The 16,452-nt window shown below is 41.6% G+C and overlaps 1 protein-coding gene and 1 long non-coding RNA gene across 5 annotated transcripts in view; one reads left to right on the plus strand and one right to left on the minus strand.

The window, feature by feature from the left end:
- Window positions 1-359: 359 nt before the first annotated feature.
- On the minus strand, window positions 360-14,756 carry LOC137537325 (collagen alpha-2(VIII) chain-like). Of its 4 annotated transcripts, none has more exons than XM_068259399.1 (6): window positions 14,657-14,756; window positions 12,213-12,542; window positions 11,864-12,106; window positions 10,589-10,884; window positions 2,251-2,442; window positions 360-476 (listed from the first exon to the last, which is right to left on the minus strand). In XM_068259399.1, the coding sequence occupies exons 1-5, from the start codon at window positions 14,718-14,720 to the stop codon at window positions 2,257-2,259; spliced, it is 1,119 nt and encodes a 372-aa protein (XP_068115500.1). In that variant the 5' UTR covers window positions 14,721-14,756; the 3' UTR covers window positions 360-476; window positions 2,251-2,256. The 4 variants fall into 4 exon arrangements, 2 of the variants coding, with proteins under 2 accessions (XP_068115500.1, XP_068115499.1); XM_068259398.1 differs by having other exon boundaries at window positions 2,244-2,442; XR_011024593.1 differs by lacking the exons at window positions 360-476; window positions 10,589-10,884; window positions 11,864-12,106; window positions 12,213-12,542; window positions 14,657-14,756 and adding an exon at window positions 4,990-5,493 and having other exon boundaries at window positions 2,355-2,442.
- The window catches only part of LOC137537326 (uncharacterized), a 40,153-nt gene continuing 34,318 nt past the window's right edge, over window positions 10,618-16,452 (plus strand). The window contains exon 1 of the long non-coding RNA XR_011024594.1: window positions 10,618-10,889. This is a non-coding gene — a long non-coding RNA (uncharacterized lncRNA). The remainder of the gene's footprint in view (window positions 10,890-16,452) is intronic.

Below are 16,452 nucleotides of genomic sequence, written 5' to 3' on the forward strand. Positions count from 1 at the left end.
CCGGAACTTTTGGTGTCTATCCCACTCATCCATGCCCCCCTCCAGGTGTTAGACCCCTTGAAACATGTTTTCCATCACTTTTCTGGTCAGCATAATTTTTTCTATTTTTCAAAGTTCGCTTCCACATTGAAGCCTATTGCGGTTCGCAAACTTTTACGCGAACCGAACCTTCCGCGGAAGTTCGCGAACCGAAAATCGGAGGTTCGCGACATCATTACTCCTGCTAATGACCACACAAATTGTTATCCCCAGCCCACAGTTTATAAAGTTATCTATGTCTTAAAACCATTTTTGACATGAAATTACAATATGCCTGTTAAAACAGTGAAAAAACTATGAAAAAAAGCCTCAAGCAAACATTTGTTGTAACTGCTGGTTTATTGGCATTAGACAATGAATGTTGTAATGCTGTGAGTCCATCGTAGTGCTGCAGGAGCTTTGGCGGTGCCATCACATCTTCTCTAGTACATATGTTTCTGAAAAATAAAAAATATAGTCTACAGTCAAAAAAGGTGCCTGAACTAACATTTTAGTATGTCAGTTATAGACACAGGGGCATAAGTAGAAATCGTTGGGCCTCCCAGGAAACTTTGCTAGGGCCATCTCCATGTTCACACCCTTTATCTTGTCTACTACTGTGACCCTTATAGCCTGGGGGGGAGGGCATCTTGCAAGGGTCATAAAACAAGGGTGGACATCGTAATCTTCATACCCATAACAAGTATAGCTACAAAAAAACATGACCTGCAGGATGTACCCCTTAATTAGCGGGAGCAAAGTAGTAGTTAGGGCCCCCTTAAAGCTCTGCCCCCCCCCCACGCAGTTGCAGGGGGTGCTCCCCATAGTTACGTCCCTGGTGAAATGTGGTGATGTCTATTTAATATCCACAAGCCTTTTGGAACTATCTTTACCATCCTGTCTCCCTGCCGTTTCAATCCCAAGTGCTTGTTCACACTACAAGAGCTTTTTAAGTGTGGGTGATTTTGAAAAGCTCTTGCTAATGCAATGCTATGGGGGATTTTTATAAAATGACATTGCTCTAGTGAGAACAAACTCATAGCATCACATTAGCAAGAGCTTTTAAAATCACAAAGAGCTCAGAAAAGCTCTTGTACTGTGAACAAGCCCTTACAGTGGTTTCAATACGCTAAGACATGTTCGGTAAACATTTCAAGTTCGGTAAATTACTTCATGTTTCATTTTAGAATTTTTCCAAATTCACTATGATTTTCACACATGCTGTAATAGTTCGGAAATGTACCAAAAAGCTGCAAGACATTCACTGAGTTTCATCAGTATTTGACAGTATTGCAGTGCAGGGAAAATGATGAAAGATGTGATACACATAGCATTTTTATAATGACAAGCAAAGTGCAAGTCCAAGCTGCATAAAATTAACATTAAATTCGTATCAAAACCATTAGTATCTTATTAACTATTTATAATTACTACATGATATTGTAAAATTATGGAAATATGTTTTTATTATTAACTTTCTTATTTTCCTGAATAGTTTAATTCGCTTTTACCTTTTCCCTGCTCCATTTCCTCATTTCTATAACCGTTCTATAACCTAACTGTTCGTAAGTTATCGACAGCTCCAGGCTGGAGATAAATATCGAACGTCTCATTTGATTTACCACATGCACTAACCATTTTGATTTGACATTTATTAACAGTTTATACAAGGAGCTATCTTGTGGGGACATCTTAAACAAACAGATATACACCCCAGACATGGCAAGTGTACATCCTGCAGATAAGGGAGTGGGAGGAAGGGGCTGCAATTCTATAAAATGTATTTTCAAGTTAGTTATTATTTGGCCTCCCATACTATAAACAGTCTAAAAGGGGCAGCAAGTAAGGCCATCTTTGGCACTCCTGCCCTAGCAATTAGTGTGATTAGACTTTTGTCACAGCACTTAATCTGCATGCCCAGTCTGAGTTAGTGGGTTCATACATGGGCTAGGGCACTATCTGCATAGAGTTTGCATGTTCTCCCCATGTTTGCATGGGTTTTCCTCCATGCACTCTAGGTTCTATTCTAATTCCAAAAACATACAGGTAGGTTAATTGGCTTCCTCCAAAATTGGCCTCATATTGAAATGGACATATGACTATGGTTGGTATTAGATTGTGGATACCTCTGAGGAACAGTTGGGCTGTAAAACACTGTAAAGCACTGCAGAAGATGCAAATGTTGTATACATTCATTATAAATACTTTAACAAAAAATGTCTTACTATTTACATATTCTTAGTGCCTTTGATTTTTGCCTCCTTTCCCACCATGGCCATGGCCTTCAAGAGATCCATGGGTTGGTCGTGGAGAATGGCTTTCACTGCTGTCATCATGGGTGTAGCCGTCTACATGTGGTACCCCAGTAGGCTGGGGTCCTCCTTTCAGGTGTCTTTTGGGTCTTCTTGGGTTTCCAGGAAAAGGCTGAAATGAAGTGATGTAACGTTGGATTAAAAAACAGTTCAGCATACAAACCATATTTCAGGTGATGTATTCAAATGTTAGCGTGCAAATCCATTTGAAACTTACAACCATTGCTAAACACTTTGCCAAGATTTGGTGCCACAGTTAACCTTTAGTGGAAGCAGACAGACTTCAGGGAAAGCAGACACACTTCAGGGAAAGCAAAATTTCAAACACCCCCCCCCCCCCCCCCCTCATGGATATTGCACTATTATTTTAAGCAAAATAAAAGTCAAGCAAGAACAATTACACAGCTTTTAGTAAAAACTATTTCAGTCTTGCTTTTTGAACGTTTTCAAATGGATCTCTGGGCAATTGTAAAATTTGGTGGTGATGAGAAGCAAGACAAGACTAGACAACATTTATATTGCACTTTTCTCCTGGCAGACTCGAAGCGCTTGAGCTGCAGCCAGTAGGACGTGCTCAGTGGGTAGTAGTAGTGTTAGGGAGAGAGTCTAGCCTTAAAGAGAAACCATAACCAAGAATTGAACTTCATCCCAATCAGTAGCTGATACCCCCTTTCCCATGAGAAATATTTTCCTTTTCACAAACTGATCATCAGGGGACTCTCAATGGCTAATATTGTGGTGAAACCCCTTCCACAGTGTGATGTCAGGACCATGGTTCTGACATCAAACTGTGGGAGCCTTGTTGCATTGTGAGAAATATCAGCTGTTTACCGCTGTTTCCAACTGCCAAAAAAGCAAGCGGCATCTCCTTTCACTGACATCACCTACCAGCAGTAAAAATGTCACCATGTGATTAATGTCAGAATGTTAATCAGGGAGAGGAAAGATTTTACAATTGGCAAGCACTGACTAAATCATTTATACATAATTATTGTAAAAATAAAGCACATTTTTATTGTATTTTCACTGGAGTTCCTCTTTAAGGACATCTTACTAAATAGGTGCTGGCTTACTGAACAGGAAGAGTTGAGATTTAAACCCAGGTCACCTGTTTCAGAGGCAGAGCCCTTAAAGAGGAGTTGTCAGCAATACCATCTCAGAAAATAAAACACATACGGTATATAAGTAGATAAAAACTTGCTCTACTTATATCACATCTGTTTTGCACTGTCCGTGTTTTGATTTTAGTGATTTTTCTATAGTAGAAAAAAGAGAAAATCATTTTTAGGATTTTGAAGCCAATCCTGATGTCATTTCCTCCCTTACTCTCCTCTACTTGATTGTGTTTGCATTGCCCGCCCTCCTCCCAGTCTTCAGACACTCCCACCCAGCTCTGCAGTAGAAAGTTCATTGTCTCAGCATGAGAAATATTGGCCAATCAGAGGGGAGCAGAGGTGTGACGGGGAAAAACAGGAGGGAAAGAGGCCTTAGCCAATCAGGCTGCATCAGTTAAGTCTGAGGGGAAAGTAGAGAAGCAAAAAAGGACAATCCAACATGCCCTGCAACTTCCTTTGTGCAGCAGATGTACCAAATAAGAGTCACTGAAACTGGGAAATGTTGTTTTATAGATTAGAAAACGAAGAGTGATTTTTACGTTTGGATTGCCTGGCTAACATCCTTATTACTTGTTTACCAGATAGATAAAAAAAATAAAAATAAATAAACACTTTAACCATTACACCATCCAGCAGGGTCATAACTACAGAGGAGCATCCCCTGCAACTGCAGGGTGAGGGGACCCCCCAACTACTAACATTTCCTTCATCCAATAAAGGGTCCATCCTCCAGATCAAGAGTTTTTGTGGCTACACTTGTTATGGGTGTGAGGCTTATGATGGTTACACTTGTTTTATGACCCTTGCAAGATGGTCGGCCCCCTGGTTGTGAAGGTTGCCAGGGGATGGTGTAACACCTCTATAATGCTTTAACTGTAAAGAAATCCTCCAGACACCAATCAAGTTCTTTTTAAGAAATATTTGTATTAAATGATATGGATAAAAAAATAGTTTAGTGACAAACATTCATAAACTTCTTATCTTCAGCCTGTTAGGATCAGGGCTAGTTCAGGAACCATATAAGTAATTCAGTTTATTAGCATTTACTTGCCAGAATTTTCCATACACAGCACTCTGCTATTTGTCACTTCTTCACTGCTGTCTTTTTAAAGTGGATCTGAATTCTTGCATAGGACAGAAGGGAAAGTAGAGAAATGTCTGGTGGTTACCTAGCAACATCCAGGATGAGACAAATATGTTGAATTGATAATTGTGAATGATCACTTAATGTATAAGAAGCACCGCTGTATTCTCTGTATTTTGTCTGCCAGCTGTTGTCACACAATCTCTTCAGACACTGCACTGCAGTCTTCACTCCTTTTCTGTAATCCTGTCACTTGTTGCTCTGTGTCACTCTTGTATGCATTGCTGTCCTGTTGTCTCTGTGTCACTGTAATGTCTCTGCTGTTTTCTGTTATCTCTCTCTCTTGTATGCATTGCTGTCCTGTTGTCTCTGTGTCACTGTAATGTCTCTGCTGTTTTCTGTTATCTCTCTCTGTTACAGGTACATTTTAATATCCTTGTCTTTCTCTCTTATTGCTTACTGTTTCTCTTCTGGCTTATCTCTCCAGTATTGCTGCTCTTTACTGGCCTGTAGCTGTGAGTGGTCTCTCTCCTCTCATGTAATGTCTGCAGCTCTTTTTCTCTTCCTTAGTTCAGTTTCCGGTAAGTGCTTACTTGTCTGTGCCTCTGCCTTGCTCAGACCGTCTCACCAATGGCTGGTCTCTTCCCGTGTCTCTACTCTATTTCCTCACAAATCAAGCGTATTTCTTGCTGCAGTACAGTATAGTATCGTGACACACTTTATTTCTTGCTGCCTCATCACCTCAGTCTCCATGGCTACTTGACTCCTCCCCCTCACTAGCCTTCAACTGTAAAACTCAACTGTTACTTCCTCCCTGCACATGCCCAGCTTCTCTCTCTTCTTTCCTGCTCATGGGCTCCACCTGACAGCACCTGCAGGTTCCCTTTACAGCAGCACTTTCACAAAAAGTAAATGCATCTGTAACCCTTGGTGTGTGTGTCTGTTGCAATGACACACACACAGGGTTACAATGGTAAGGGAAAGTGAGTGAAACTGAGGGGGCCCCATTAAACTTTTGCTAGGGGGGGGGGGGGGGTGCTTTGTAGTTACGCTCCTAATGAGAAGTGATTACACTCCTTTTCCCTGGCAAGTCCAATGATACTATGTGCCATGCCACTGAACACTACAAATTAGCTGCACCCACTGGTTCCGGACAGTTCTCTACTAATTCTAGCCCTGATTATAGTGGCAGCTAGAAACAAAGCAGCAATCTGTACACAGAGGACTTCAAACGTGGTTTCTATTACAGTACCACTCTGTTGCTTGCTAGATTGCTTTATCTCATTTAATCTTGCTTTTACAAATGTGAATATACCCTTTTTGGTTGGCATAATAACTGCATAGTGGTAACACAGGCCTGCATATCACCTTGCAGTTAAGTGGAGGAGACAGGGGAGAAGAAATGGATTGTAATGATACCCACTATCTAGAGCACATAAAGAAGTGATCATTACCACTACAATCCAAATAAGGAGCGACTGGGGAAAGGCTTTACGTGGGCCCCTCAGGTCCCGTGCATTATTATTGTAATGCCACTGTTCCTGATCTATTACCAGTTTTTTGGCTGAGTTAACCTGAGTATATTCAACCCTAGCCACAAGACCTATCCTAACCTTAACCTTAGTCTAACACTGTCCTTAGGCATAGCATAACCCTTCCATGATCTCTGTTTTGACAGTGACATAAGAAGAATCAAGAAGATTGTAGGACTCTTGAACTGGGAGTGAAATGGAGGCTACCATATGTATTTCCTTTTAAACAATACCAGTTGGCTGGCAGCCTGCTGATCTCTCTATAGTTGCAATAGTATCTGAATCACACAACTGCAATGAGCATGCAGCTAATCTAGTCACGCTTCAGTCAGAAACACCTGATCTACTGCATGCTTGTTCAGGGTCTATGGCTAAAAGTATTAAAGGCAGATGATCAGCAGGACAGCCAGGCAACTAATATTGTTTAAAAGAAAATATCCCTCTCAGTTCGGTTGTCCTTTAAGTTTGGGCCTTGGTAGAATATGACAGAGGAGCCAGCTTGAAACATTGCTGCTTCTTATTCCTTACATCCTCCCCACCAGTTAGGTTAAATATCAAATTGCTTTATTTAATCTATTTTTTTTTAACATGCCACTAATACAACCACATTCTCATTCACCTCCTTTGGTTTTGTATCATTGGTCTGAGGCTTTGCAACTCCAATTAACTCACTAAGGCAGGAGTTAGCATGTAGCTCAGGGAGAAAGGCAGGCCACTAACCTAGAGGAGGAGTCTACCATTGTCATATGCCTTCTAATTCAGAGTTTAAAAAGGCATGTTTGTTGATGAGACCTTTTGTATATCTATTTTTCACCAATGTGAAGGGGAATTTTGACAGCCCAGATGTTTTGTACTTTGCTCAGGGTACTTACAGTATGTGCTTGAAACTGATGGGAGGCAGCAGCCCCCCGAAAATAAAAATACATATACAGTATATAAAATCAGTTTAAAGGGCAAGAACATTCTTACCTTAATAATTGGCTGAAAGAAAAAAAAGTAAATAACAGCTTCCACTTGCCTTTGAACTGATAAAGTGGGAAGTTTATGATGTATTTTTATGTATTTAATAAACTGAGTCATTATTCAATTTCCTGTTGTTCGGGCATCAAGGTATTAAAGTAAGCAGTTTAATTTTCTTTTCTTTCTTTTTTAACTTTTTTTTATTTTATTTTTTATTTTTTTTTGTATTTGGGGGCAACTCTAGTCTTCCCATGAGTTTGATTCTAACCTCCACTCCCCCTTTACCAGTGGGGGTGATATGCTGTTTAGATCTCCTGTTTTATGATCTTATTATACATTTTATTGTAGTGCAACCTGGCCAGTAACTGAATACCGGGGTACCCCTACCCTAGTGCAGACAGTTATCTTCACCAACACGTTTTACTGTGGATGCTGTGCATGAAAACTGGTCTTGTGAGTACCCATCATTATTCTTTCCTTTGTTAAATGTCTGTAGGCAAACTGCAATGTACAGGGCTTCCATTGTCTTTGTGTTTATGTATTTCTCTGGAAGGTACCAAACTCTCCTAGCATTTATAGGGTTACACTGTTTCCCTTAAAGCTGAAGCCAAAATGACTTGCTGTATTTTTCTATAAATTCATGATTCCAAACAAGCACTGCTGGGAGGATGATAGGAGGTTGTATGCAATCCAGTCTTGGCTTTGGTAAACATTGTTTGTCATGGTTACTATAAATTATAACAGTGCCCTAATTAGCAATGCGTTACAATTGCATTATAGTTTTAATCACATTTTATGATACCTAAAGTGTGATCACTATTTTCTTGTGCTAAATGTCAATAATTACAAGTGTTGTTGAATTCAGGGCCTCTTTGTTCGGAACCCAAACACCTGCATGCAGCACCATTTCAGCACCGACCAATAGGATGGGGTGCGTTTCATGTAACTCTGATACTTCCTCCTTCCAGTTAGGAAGGAGGAGGTTTTGGAGTTAAATGAAACGCACCACGTCCTGTCGTTCAGTGCTGAATGTGGGAGTTTGGGCTCAGAACAACAATGTCCCGAATTTGAACAACAACACTAATAATGACATCAAATTAACTGTAAGTCAGGCTGCAGCAATTCCATCCGATTAGAAAAAAAAATTGCATCCAAACCAGAATTTGTTTGCATCTCATTGATTATCCTCGTGCCACTCCATATGAGCATTTTAGCCAATAGGCTTGTCGGTTTTTTCGTATAAACAATAGAAACTTAATAATCCTTGACAGTCCTATTATTCTCTGTTATAAACTATAAAATAACGCTAAAATCAATGATACAAGTATACTGCATTATGTATCAGAGCTCCAGTTTAAGACAATGGCCTCAATTCACTAAGCTTATCTCCTGTCTTTAATAACTCTTCTAGAGTTGTTACCATGGTGATAAGGCATGTAGTATTCAGGAAACATTTTACCTCAAGCAAACCTAAAGTTAAAGGGAACCAGAGAGGATGAACTATACATACCTGGGGCTTCCTCCAGCCCCATACGCACGGATCGCTCCCACGCCGCCGTCCTCCGCTGCCTGGATCCGCCGCCACCGGGTCCCGTCATTGCCGCGAGTCGGCAAGTCGGCCGGCGGACGCGGCCAATTCTTCGCATCACAGGGTGCTCTCCCCATACAGATACGCATGTGGCTGCTTACTGCGCAGCCGCATGCGTACATGTATGGAGGGAGCCCCTGTGATGCGGACAATTGGCCGCGTCCACCGGAAATGACGGGCCCGGTACCGGCGGATCCAGGAAGCTGAGGACGGCGGCGTGGGAGCGATTCAGGCTTATGGGGCTGGAAGAAGCCCCAGGTATGTATAAAATCCTTGCCTTTTTTCACCCCTCGTTCCTCTCTGGTTCCCTTTAACTCTTCTGTCTTTAAGTTAACTCTTTAATCCTTAAAATAACTCCAGAGTTAAAGACAGGCTGTTCATTAACTGCGTGTGAAAATAACTACAGAGGAGGTAACTGAACTACAGAGGAGGTAACTGAACTACAGAGGAGGTAACTGAACTACAGAGGAGGTAAATTAACTACAGAAGAGGTAACGTAAGGAATGAAGAGATAAGATAACTCTCTTACTGTGTGGAGGTAAGTTTTCTCTTTCCTTATTATCGCCAGCATGATCTTAGTGAATTGAGGCCATTGGCTTCAATTCACTAAGATCATGCTGGAGATAATAAGGCAAGAGAAAATTTACCTCCACACAGGGGGCCATATGCAATTCACTTTTTCACCTGACTTTCCTCCCAGGAGATAATTTTTCATCTTCGGGTATAATGACTTTTCAGTACTTTTCAACTAAAAAAAGTACCAAAAAGTAGGTGAAAATGTACTATCAAAATTATTTTCAGCATTTTCTTGTTTTCTGGTGGCTTAAAAGGCATTTTATTGACAAGTTTAAAAATATCACCTAGGAGAAAACTCAGGTGAAAAAGTGAATTGCATATGGCTCAGTGAGAGAGTTATCTTATCTCTTCATTCCTTAAGTTACCTCCTCTGTAGTTAATTTACCTCCTCTGTAGTTATTTTCACACGGAGTTAGTTAACAGCCTGTCTTTAACTCTGGAGTTATTTTAAGGATTGAAGAGTTAACTTTAGGTTTGCCTGAGGTTAAATGTTTCCTGACCACTACATTCCTTATCACCATGGTGACAACTCTAGAAACGTTATTAAAGACAGGAGATAAGCTTCGTGAATTGAGGCCATTGTAACCACATTTAAGTGGAACAGTTTATATAAACTCATATATTTATAATCCTTGTAATGTGTTTAGCATGGGCTAAATAAAAATATTAATTAGTAAGAGATAGAATACCTTGTTTAGGGCCTTGAGTGTGGCAACACAAGCGTTTGCATTGGAAAGGCTAGCTCTAACTGCACTGACTTAACCTTCCTGGCGGTAAATGTGTGTACTGCCCGATCGCCGCCGCTCCGCACCGACTCGCCGCGCCGCCCCCCCAGACCACATGCGCTGCCTGGCCAATCAGTGCCAGGCAGCGATGAGGGGTGGATCGGGACTCCCTTTAACGTCACGACGTCAAACGGTATTCAGAACGGGATTTCCTGACGGGCTTGATCGCCGGAGGTGATCGAAGAAGGTGGGAGGATGCCGCTGCATAGCGGCTGTCATGTAGCTAGGCTAGCTACATGATTTGAAAAAAAAAATAGTGCTGCGCTGCCCCCTGGCGATTTTAATTGGCCGCCAGGAGGGTTAAGTTGAGCATACACTGAAATGTCCATGCCTGGTGTATACCAAGTATATCACACAATGTACTAATAATCTTGTTCATAAACAAAGGTTTATCGTTCAGCCCATTTCCAATTAATCTTCATTTTTGTGCTTGTGAGAACACATAATACAGTACCTAATCAAAGACACTAGAAAAAAAAGAATATAAATACATTTCTATCATTTTTATAATTATTATTAGTAGTAATAGTTATAGTAGTAGTATTAGTAGAAGGAGGAAGTGCATAAGTAGTAATATTAGTAATGGTTTTAGTTGCCTCTTATGTTCTTATGTCTTACCTGTTCAGGTCTGTTTTGGGATTCTCCATTGACAGGAGGGTTGCCGGTAGGAGGTGGATTTCCTCCTGCTGGTTTTGGACCATTAGACCCAGGAGGATTATCAGCAGCCCGGCGATTTCTTGGAGGGAGACTACCAGGGGGAGGTGCTTGAGTGCCCAATGAGTCGTCATGTGGAGGGAGTCCAGTTAAATCGGGGTGGCCAAATGAATCACCATTAGGAGGAGGAGGAGGGCCACCTGGACCACCTGGACCCTTGGAACCACCAGGACCACCTGGGCCTCTTGGACCACCATTTTCTGTTGTAAGAAAATGTTCTGATTTTATTTTTATTCAGTATCCAGAGGGCAAATAATTTATATCTTAAAGCGAAATATAACCCTGCATTTCAACTTTGCTCTAAAACATTATTTACAGCATATTATATGCAAAAAGCATTTTTTTTTACTAGACCAGCATTGGAAGGGTTAAACACAGAGGTTTTAAGTTCCGTGCAGACGTTCAGATAGTTACATTCTAGTTAGTTATATGTATATATTTAGAAATGTTACACACTCTTTGGCTGTCTTCCAACTCCTTCTCAGTGAGAGAGATGAGTCACAATAAACACTTAGATACATTTGTGTAAACAAAAAGTATCTAACTCAAGTTCGGATGCGTCTGCAAAAATCTCCAGGGGCTTTAAAGCCCTGTGTAACCCTTCCAATGCTGGTCTAGTAAAAAAAAAAAATGCTTTTTGCATACAATATGCTGTAAATAATGTTTTAGAGCAAAGTTGAAATGCAGGGTTATATTCCGCTTTAACAATATCTATACTTGTTAAAGCGATTTTAAACTCTGACAAAATATTCAATAAAAATGAGTTTTCCTACTCATACAATTATCATATTTGCTCTTGTATAAGTTCCCAACGTTCAGTTTATTTACTTTGAAAGCTGCTTGTGCATGTTATTCATAACTGTTGTATTTCTATTTTAAATGCACCCAGTAATGATTTTTGAGCAGTGTTTCAGTTCAGGACTCATTAGCAGAAGTTTCTGAACAATCAGAGAATGTTTACTTATTTGTATCAAGTGAAGAATGTAAACACAAGATAAGGTTATCACCAGTTTGGATTGGGCTACCCTGCAGGAGAAAAAGTCAGTCTTGTGATTTAACCCTGTGAATGCTGTTTTACTAAGAAACAAATTGTGTTAGTATATTATATGCTGTAAATAATATTTTAGAGCAAAAAATAAATGCTGGGTTTCATTCCACTTTAAGAGTATAGTAAATTACCTTTATACCCAGGAGCAGCTCGACGATTTCTTGGAGGGACACTACCAGTGGGAGGTGGTTGTGTGCCAAATGAGTCGTCATGTGGAGGGAGTCCAGTTAAATTGGGATGGTCAAATGGATGAGAGTCACCATTAGGAGGAGGGCCACCTGGACTCTTGGAACCACTGGGACCCCCTGGGCCACCTGGGCCTCTGGGACCCTTGAAACCACCGGGACCCTCTGGGCCACCGGGACCACTATTTCCTGTTGTAAGAAAAAGGTTCTGATTTTAATATTAATTAATACAGATAGCAAATAGTCATTTATTATTCTAACAATTTCTACAAATGTTAAAAGTGCGGTAAATTACCTTTAGACCCAGGAGGATTATCAACGGCCCGACGATTTCTTGGAGGGAGACTACCAGGGGGAGGTGGTGGTGTGCCAAATGAGTCATTATATGGAGGGAGTCCAGTTACATTGGGAAGGTTAAATGGTTTAAAGTCACCATTGGGGGGAAGAGGAGGTCCACCTGGGCCGCCAGGACCCCCTGGACCTCTGGGACCCTCTGGACCTCTGGGACCCCCTGGACCTCTGGGACCCCCTGGACCGCCAGGACCCCCTGGGCCACCCGGACCCCCTGGGCCACCTAGACCACCTGGACGATCAGGACCACTGTTACCACCTGGACCACCATTTCCTGTTGTAAGAAAAAGAAGGCATTGCTGTAAGTATAGAACACACTCCCATATATAATGGTACATTTTGCGGCTTTTTAATGACAAAAAGTATTTCTTACATTGTAAATCACTGCATATTCTCTGTAGCTATTGATAATTTAATATAAATGAGTGTCCATAATCTGCAGTTATTATCATTATAAAAAATACAGCAAACAAACATTTGTGGAATCAATATGGAAGTCATTTGTATTGGCTCAGCCAAGGAGACACTGTTCATGTGAACCAATTCCTACGGCAGGGGTCACACTTGGGGGAAATCGCATGCCTTTTTCTGCAATGCAATATTGCACGTCAAACGCTAGTAATGTAACTCTATGGGTCTACCGCAATTTCAGGAGGCATCTGTGTTTTGAAGACGTTTTTTCTGCGTTTTGAAAACTGGGCACGTGCACCATTTTATCGTGTGCCGCATGCAATTTCCATTGGCAATCATTACCCAAATCTGAGATGCTTCCAGAAATTGCGGCAGGCCCGCATAGAATACATAGTTTGAGTTTTGCAGTGTGATTTTACATTGCCTTAAATCACCTGTGATTCCACAAGTGTGACCCATGCCTAACCCTAAGATTCTACTCCTGCATTATCCCTATCCTCCTAACACTAATATTACTAAACTGCACCAAAGTCTAACACTATTCTCCCACTCATTATCACCCTTCCTGACCTGCCAGGCTCCAAACTGTAATGATGTTGATTGGGTTGGTGAGTGATACTTTGAGTACATCTCTGTGTCTAGTTAATTAATGCTGTTTTTCCATAGGTTTTCCTTTTATGCTAGCAGCTGAGTGTTTTTGTTTTGGGCGGGAAGGGGTGTCTACATGTTTACCTGTGTACAACCTGCATTTCATTTACAGTACTATTGTGTAGTATCATGTTATTGGTTAAAAACCTTCCTCTGACTCTACCAAGGCAAACACTAAAATAATAAATTAGCCAAAATGGCTTAAATACAGGTGGCCAGGCTGAAATTTAATAGCCAATTTTCTGGGGGAGGGGAGAGGAGGTTACTGATCATGTAATCTAGAAGCCCCCTTTTAAAAGAGGGCTCCCAGAAATATACCCTTTACCATTCCGTCACCATTACAATGTTTAGAAGATACACATCTTCACAGAGAGTTTTATTTTTTTACTTTCTTGTGATCATACAGTTGTAAATTGGGAGTACGAAATACCAAACAAAATAAACCTTGTCCCCAGGGTTTGGGTGCAAGGAGTCCCAGAGAGGGACAGTGGTGGTGCATAGGTGGGCACAGTGCAGGAGCAGTGCAAGCACAAAGGACAAAGGGCACACTGGAGGCACAGGGGGACACTGCAGGCACTGTGGGGCACAGTGTTCTACACTTCATACAAATTTTATTTTAAAGGAACTCTATCAAACGATTTGTGTTTTAAAGTGACAATATACAAATAATGTCTTAATAGCTGTGTAAACATTTTCCTACTTTTCATGTTAAATATCAGAGGCAAAAGCTTTAATTCGTTGTGTGTAGATTTTAGCTATGTTTGGAATGTCTCATTTGCGGAGGTATGAATCTGTAAGACTCTCTGCAACCCGACATGCTAAGAACAGTGTAATATTGCAGCAGATTACCTGTCAGGCTTTTAATTTCATATCAGGTTTCACACACACAATTACAGATGTTTATGTTGCACATACAATATATTTCCTCTGCTCTCTGTGAGAGAAAGCTCTGCCTGTTTCTGACTGAGCTCTCTGCACACATAGTTAAAGATGCACTGTGAAGGGAATCCCCCCCTCATGGCTGAGTCTGCCATCAGAATTTCAGCAGACTGCTGTCAGAAAGTGTGAAAGGGATTAGATAACAGTAAACAGAGAGATAAGGATTCAGATGTATACACCAACACTTAGCACCACTTCCCAAACATTTCCTATCTCAATTGAAAAAACATGTCAATCGATAGTGTCCCTTTAAGAATTTCTGCAAGAATTAGATAGTTTGTTAAATTTGTACATGATAAATGAGCAGCAAAAATAACATAATTTTGAGAATCATGGTCCGAATGATTATATTGCTTCAGGGCCTCAGTCTTAAAAGCAACATTTGCTTACCTGGTTTGCCCGGTGGAGCAGACAGCACCTGAACCACTATGGCCAGTAGAATGAGGTACTTCATATTTAGTGATGTAAGCTTGCTCTCTGCAGGAGATCAGGGAAGATCACAGCTGTATGCAAAGATGAGGGACACTCAGGCTATATTTAAACACCTGCTTGAGACCTGCCCCTTATGGAAATAGTTTTTTTATTTGTACATGCTGAAGTGTAGGAGGGAGAGAAGAGCATGACTATGCAGAATCCTTTTTGAAGTTGGTCACCTGAGTGAAAACAATATTGTCATGTAATGAATACGCATTTTGAACAAACACCTTTCATATTCAGCAGTGTATTTATCTCTCAGGGTGTATGGTTACATGATTTTTCTGTCAGTTTTCTCATTGCATTGATTTAAGCAATCAGCAAGTGATTACTTCACAAAATTATTGTTTAAAGTGAACCTGAGAAAGGCAGTGGAGAAAAAAAATATACACACCTGGGCAGGGCTGGTTCTCTCATGAAGCAAGGTGAAACATTTGCATTAGGCGCCGAGATTTTAGGGGCAGCATTTTTGTACTGCGTGTACCTTCCTGAGGAGGAATGGAGTGGCTGAGGAGAAGCAGTTTGTCACAGACTCACAGTCAGCCAGTGTGCTGTGTTAAGCTGCAGCATGTCATGTGAGAACATTAAATGAAGCAGACCGTTGTTGAGTGCTGTGAAATCACTGCAAATCGGGGTGGGGGACACATCCTCACAAGATTGCCTCAGGCAGAAAAAAGTCTAGAACCAGCCCTGCACCTGAGGCTTCCTACAGCCCCCTCCACAACGATCACTCCCTCGTGTCCTCCTCTACCTCCTGGATTGTATAGAATTTGCACTGCAAAGTCCTCCAGTCTGGGGTGCATAGCGCAGCATGGCCCCATCGTGCTCCTGTTGCCATTAAAGTTCGGTGCCTGAGCAATACTGCTGCGTAGTCACAGGACTATGCCTGCACTGACTGGAGGACTTTGCGGGGACAATTCCGGATGATCCAGGAGGCGGAGGAGGATGGCAAGGGAGCGATCTGCGTGGAGGGGGCTGGAGGAAGCTCCAGGTATGTATACATTTTTTTCTCTACCCCGTCTCAGGTGACCTGTAAAGTGCCATCGTTGCAGGGGCATAACTAGAAGTAATACTCCCCAACCCCCGGCAAAACTTTCCCCTTTTGAAATAATGCAGCTATCCAGTATGGTTGCTCAAATCTGCCAGAGTTTAGTTCAAGCATAACTCACCCAAGTCAACCTCAAAACTCAGCATTTGGGTTCCCACTTCTAAACACTATTGAAATCAAAGAGGGAATTTTGGGGGGATTTTTTTTCTCATATCCCGAAACCAAAGTACAGCAGCCTAATTCCCCAAGTGGACAAGGGACACTTACATGCCTGCAGGGCCGGGCCGAGGCATAGGCTGGAGAGGCTCCAGCCTCAGGGCGCAGTGAAGGAGGGGGCGCAGAATTCATTCAGCTGTCTTTCCTAATTGTGTTTGAAGCAGAAAGAAATAAGAAAAGGGGATACATAGCAGTGACTGCAAGCCAGATAACTAGATATTAAGGTGTTGGGGAGGTTGTGGGCCCATGGGGGCCTCTTAGTCTAATAGCAATCAGTGTGTGATGGCTAGGGTGGCAGGGATGGAGGGGCGCACTTTGGTGTCTCAGCCTTGGGTGCTGGAGGACCTTGTCCCGGCTCTGCATGCCTGAGATATATGGTTCTAATAGAACAAATTATGCTTAGTTAGTTCACACTGTAAAACGCAATTGCTGAGCCCCTAGCGATTGC

Source organism: Hyperolius riggenbachi, chromosome 10, assembly GCF_040937935.1.
Source record: "Hyperolius riggenbachi isolate aHypRig1 chromosome 10, aHypRig1.pri, whole genome shotgun sequence".
Taxonomy (NCBI): Eukaryota; Metazoa; Chordata; class Amphibia; order Anura; family Hyperoliidae; genus Hyperolius; species Hyperolius riggenbachi.

What these genes read in the sequence shown, in the direction of transcription:
- LOC137537325 (XM_068259399.1), bottom strand. Translation starts at nt 14,720, where the DNA reads ATGAAGTACCTCATTCTACTGGCCATAGTGGTTCAGGTGCTGTCTGCT. An exon ending in TGCTCCACCGGGCAAACCAG is followed by an intron (nt 12,543 to 14,656) that starts GTAAGCAAATGT and finishes TTCTTACAACAG; the next exon opens with GAAATGGTGGTCCAGGTGGT. An exon ending in TAATCCTCCTGGGTCTAAAG is followed by an intron (nt 12,107 to 12,212) that starts GTAATTTACCGC and finishes TTCTTACAACAG; the next exon opens with GAAATAGTGGTCCCGGTGGC.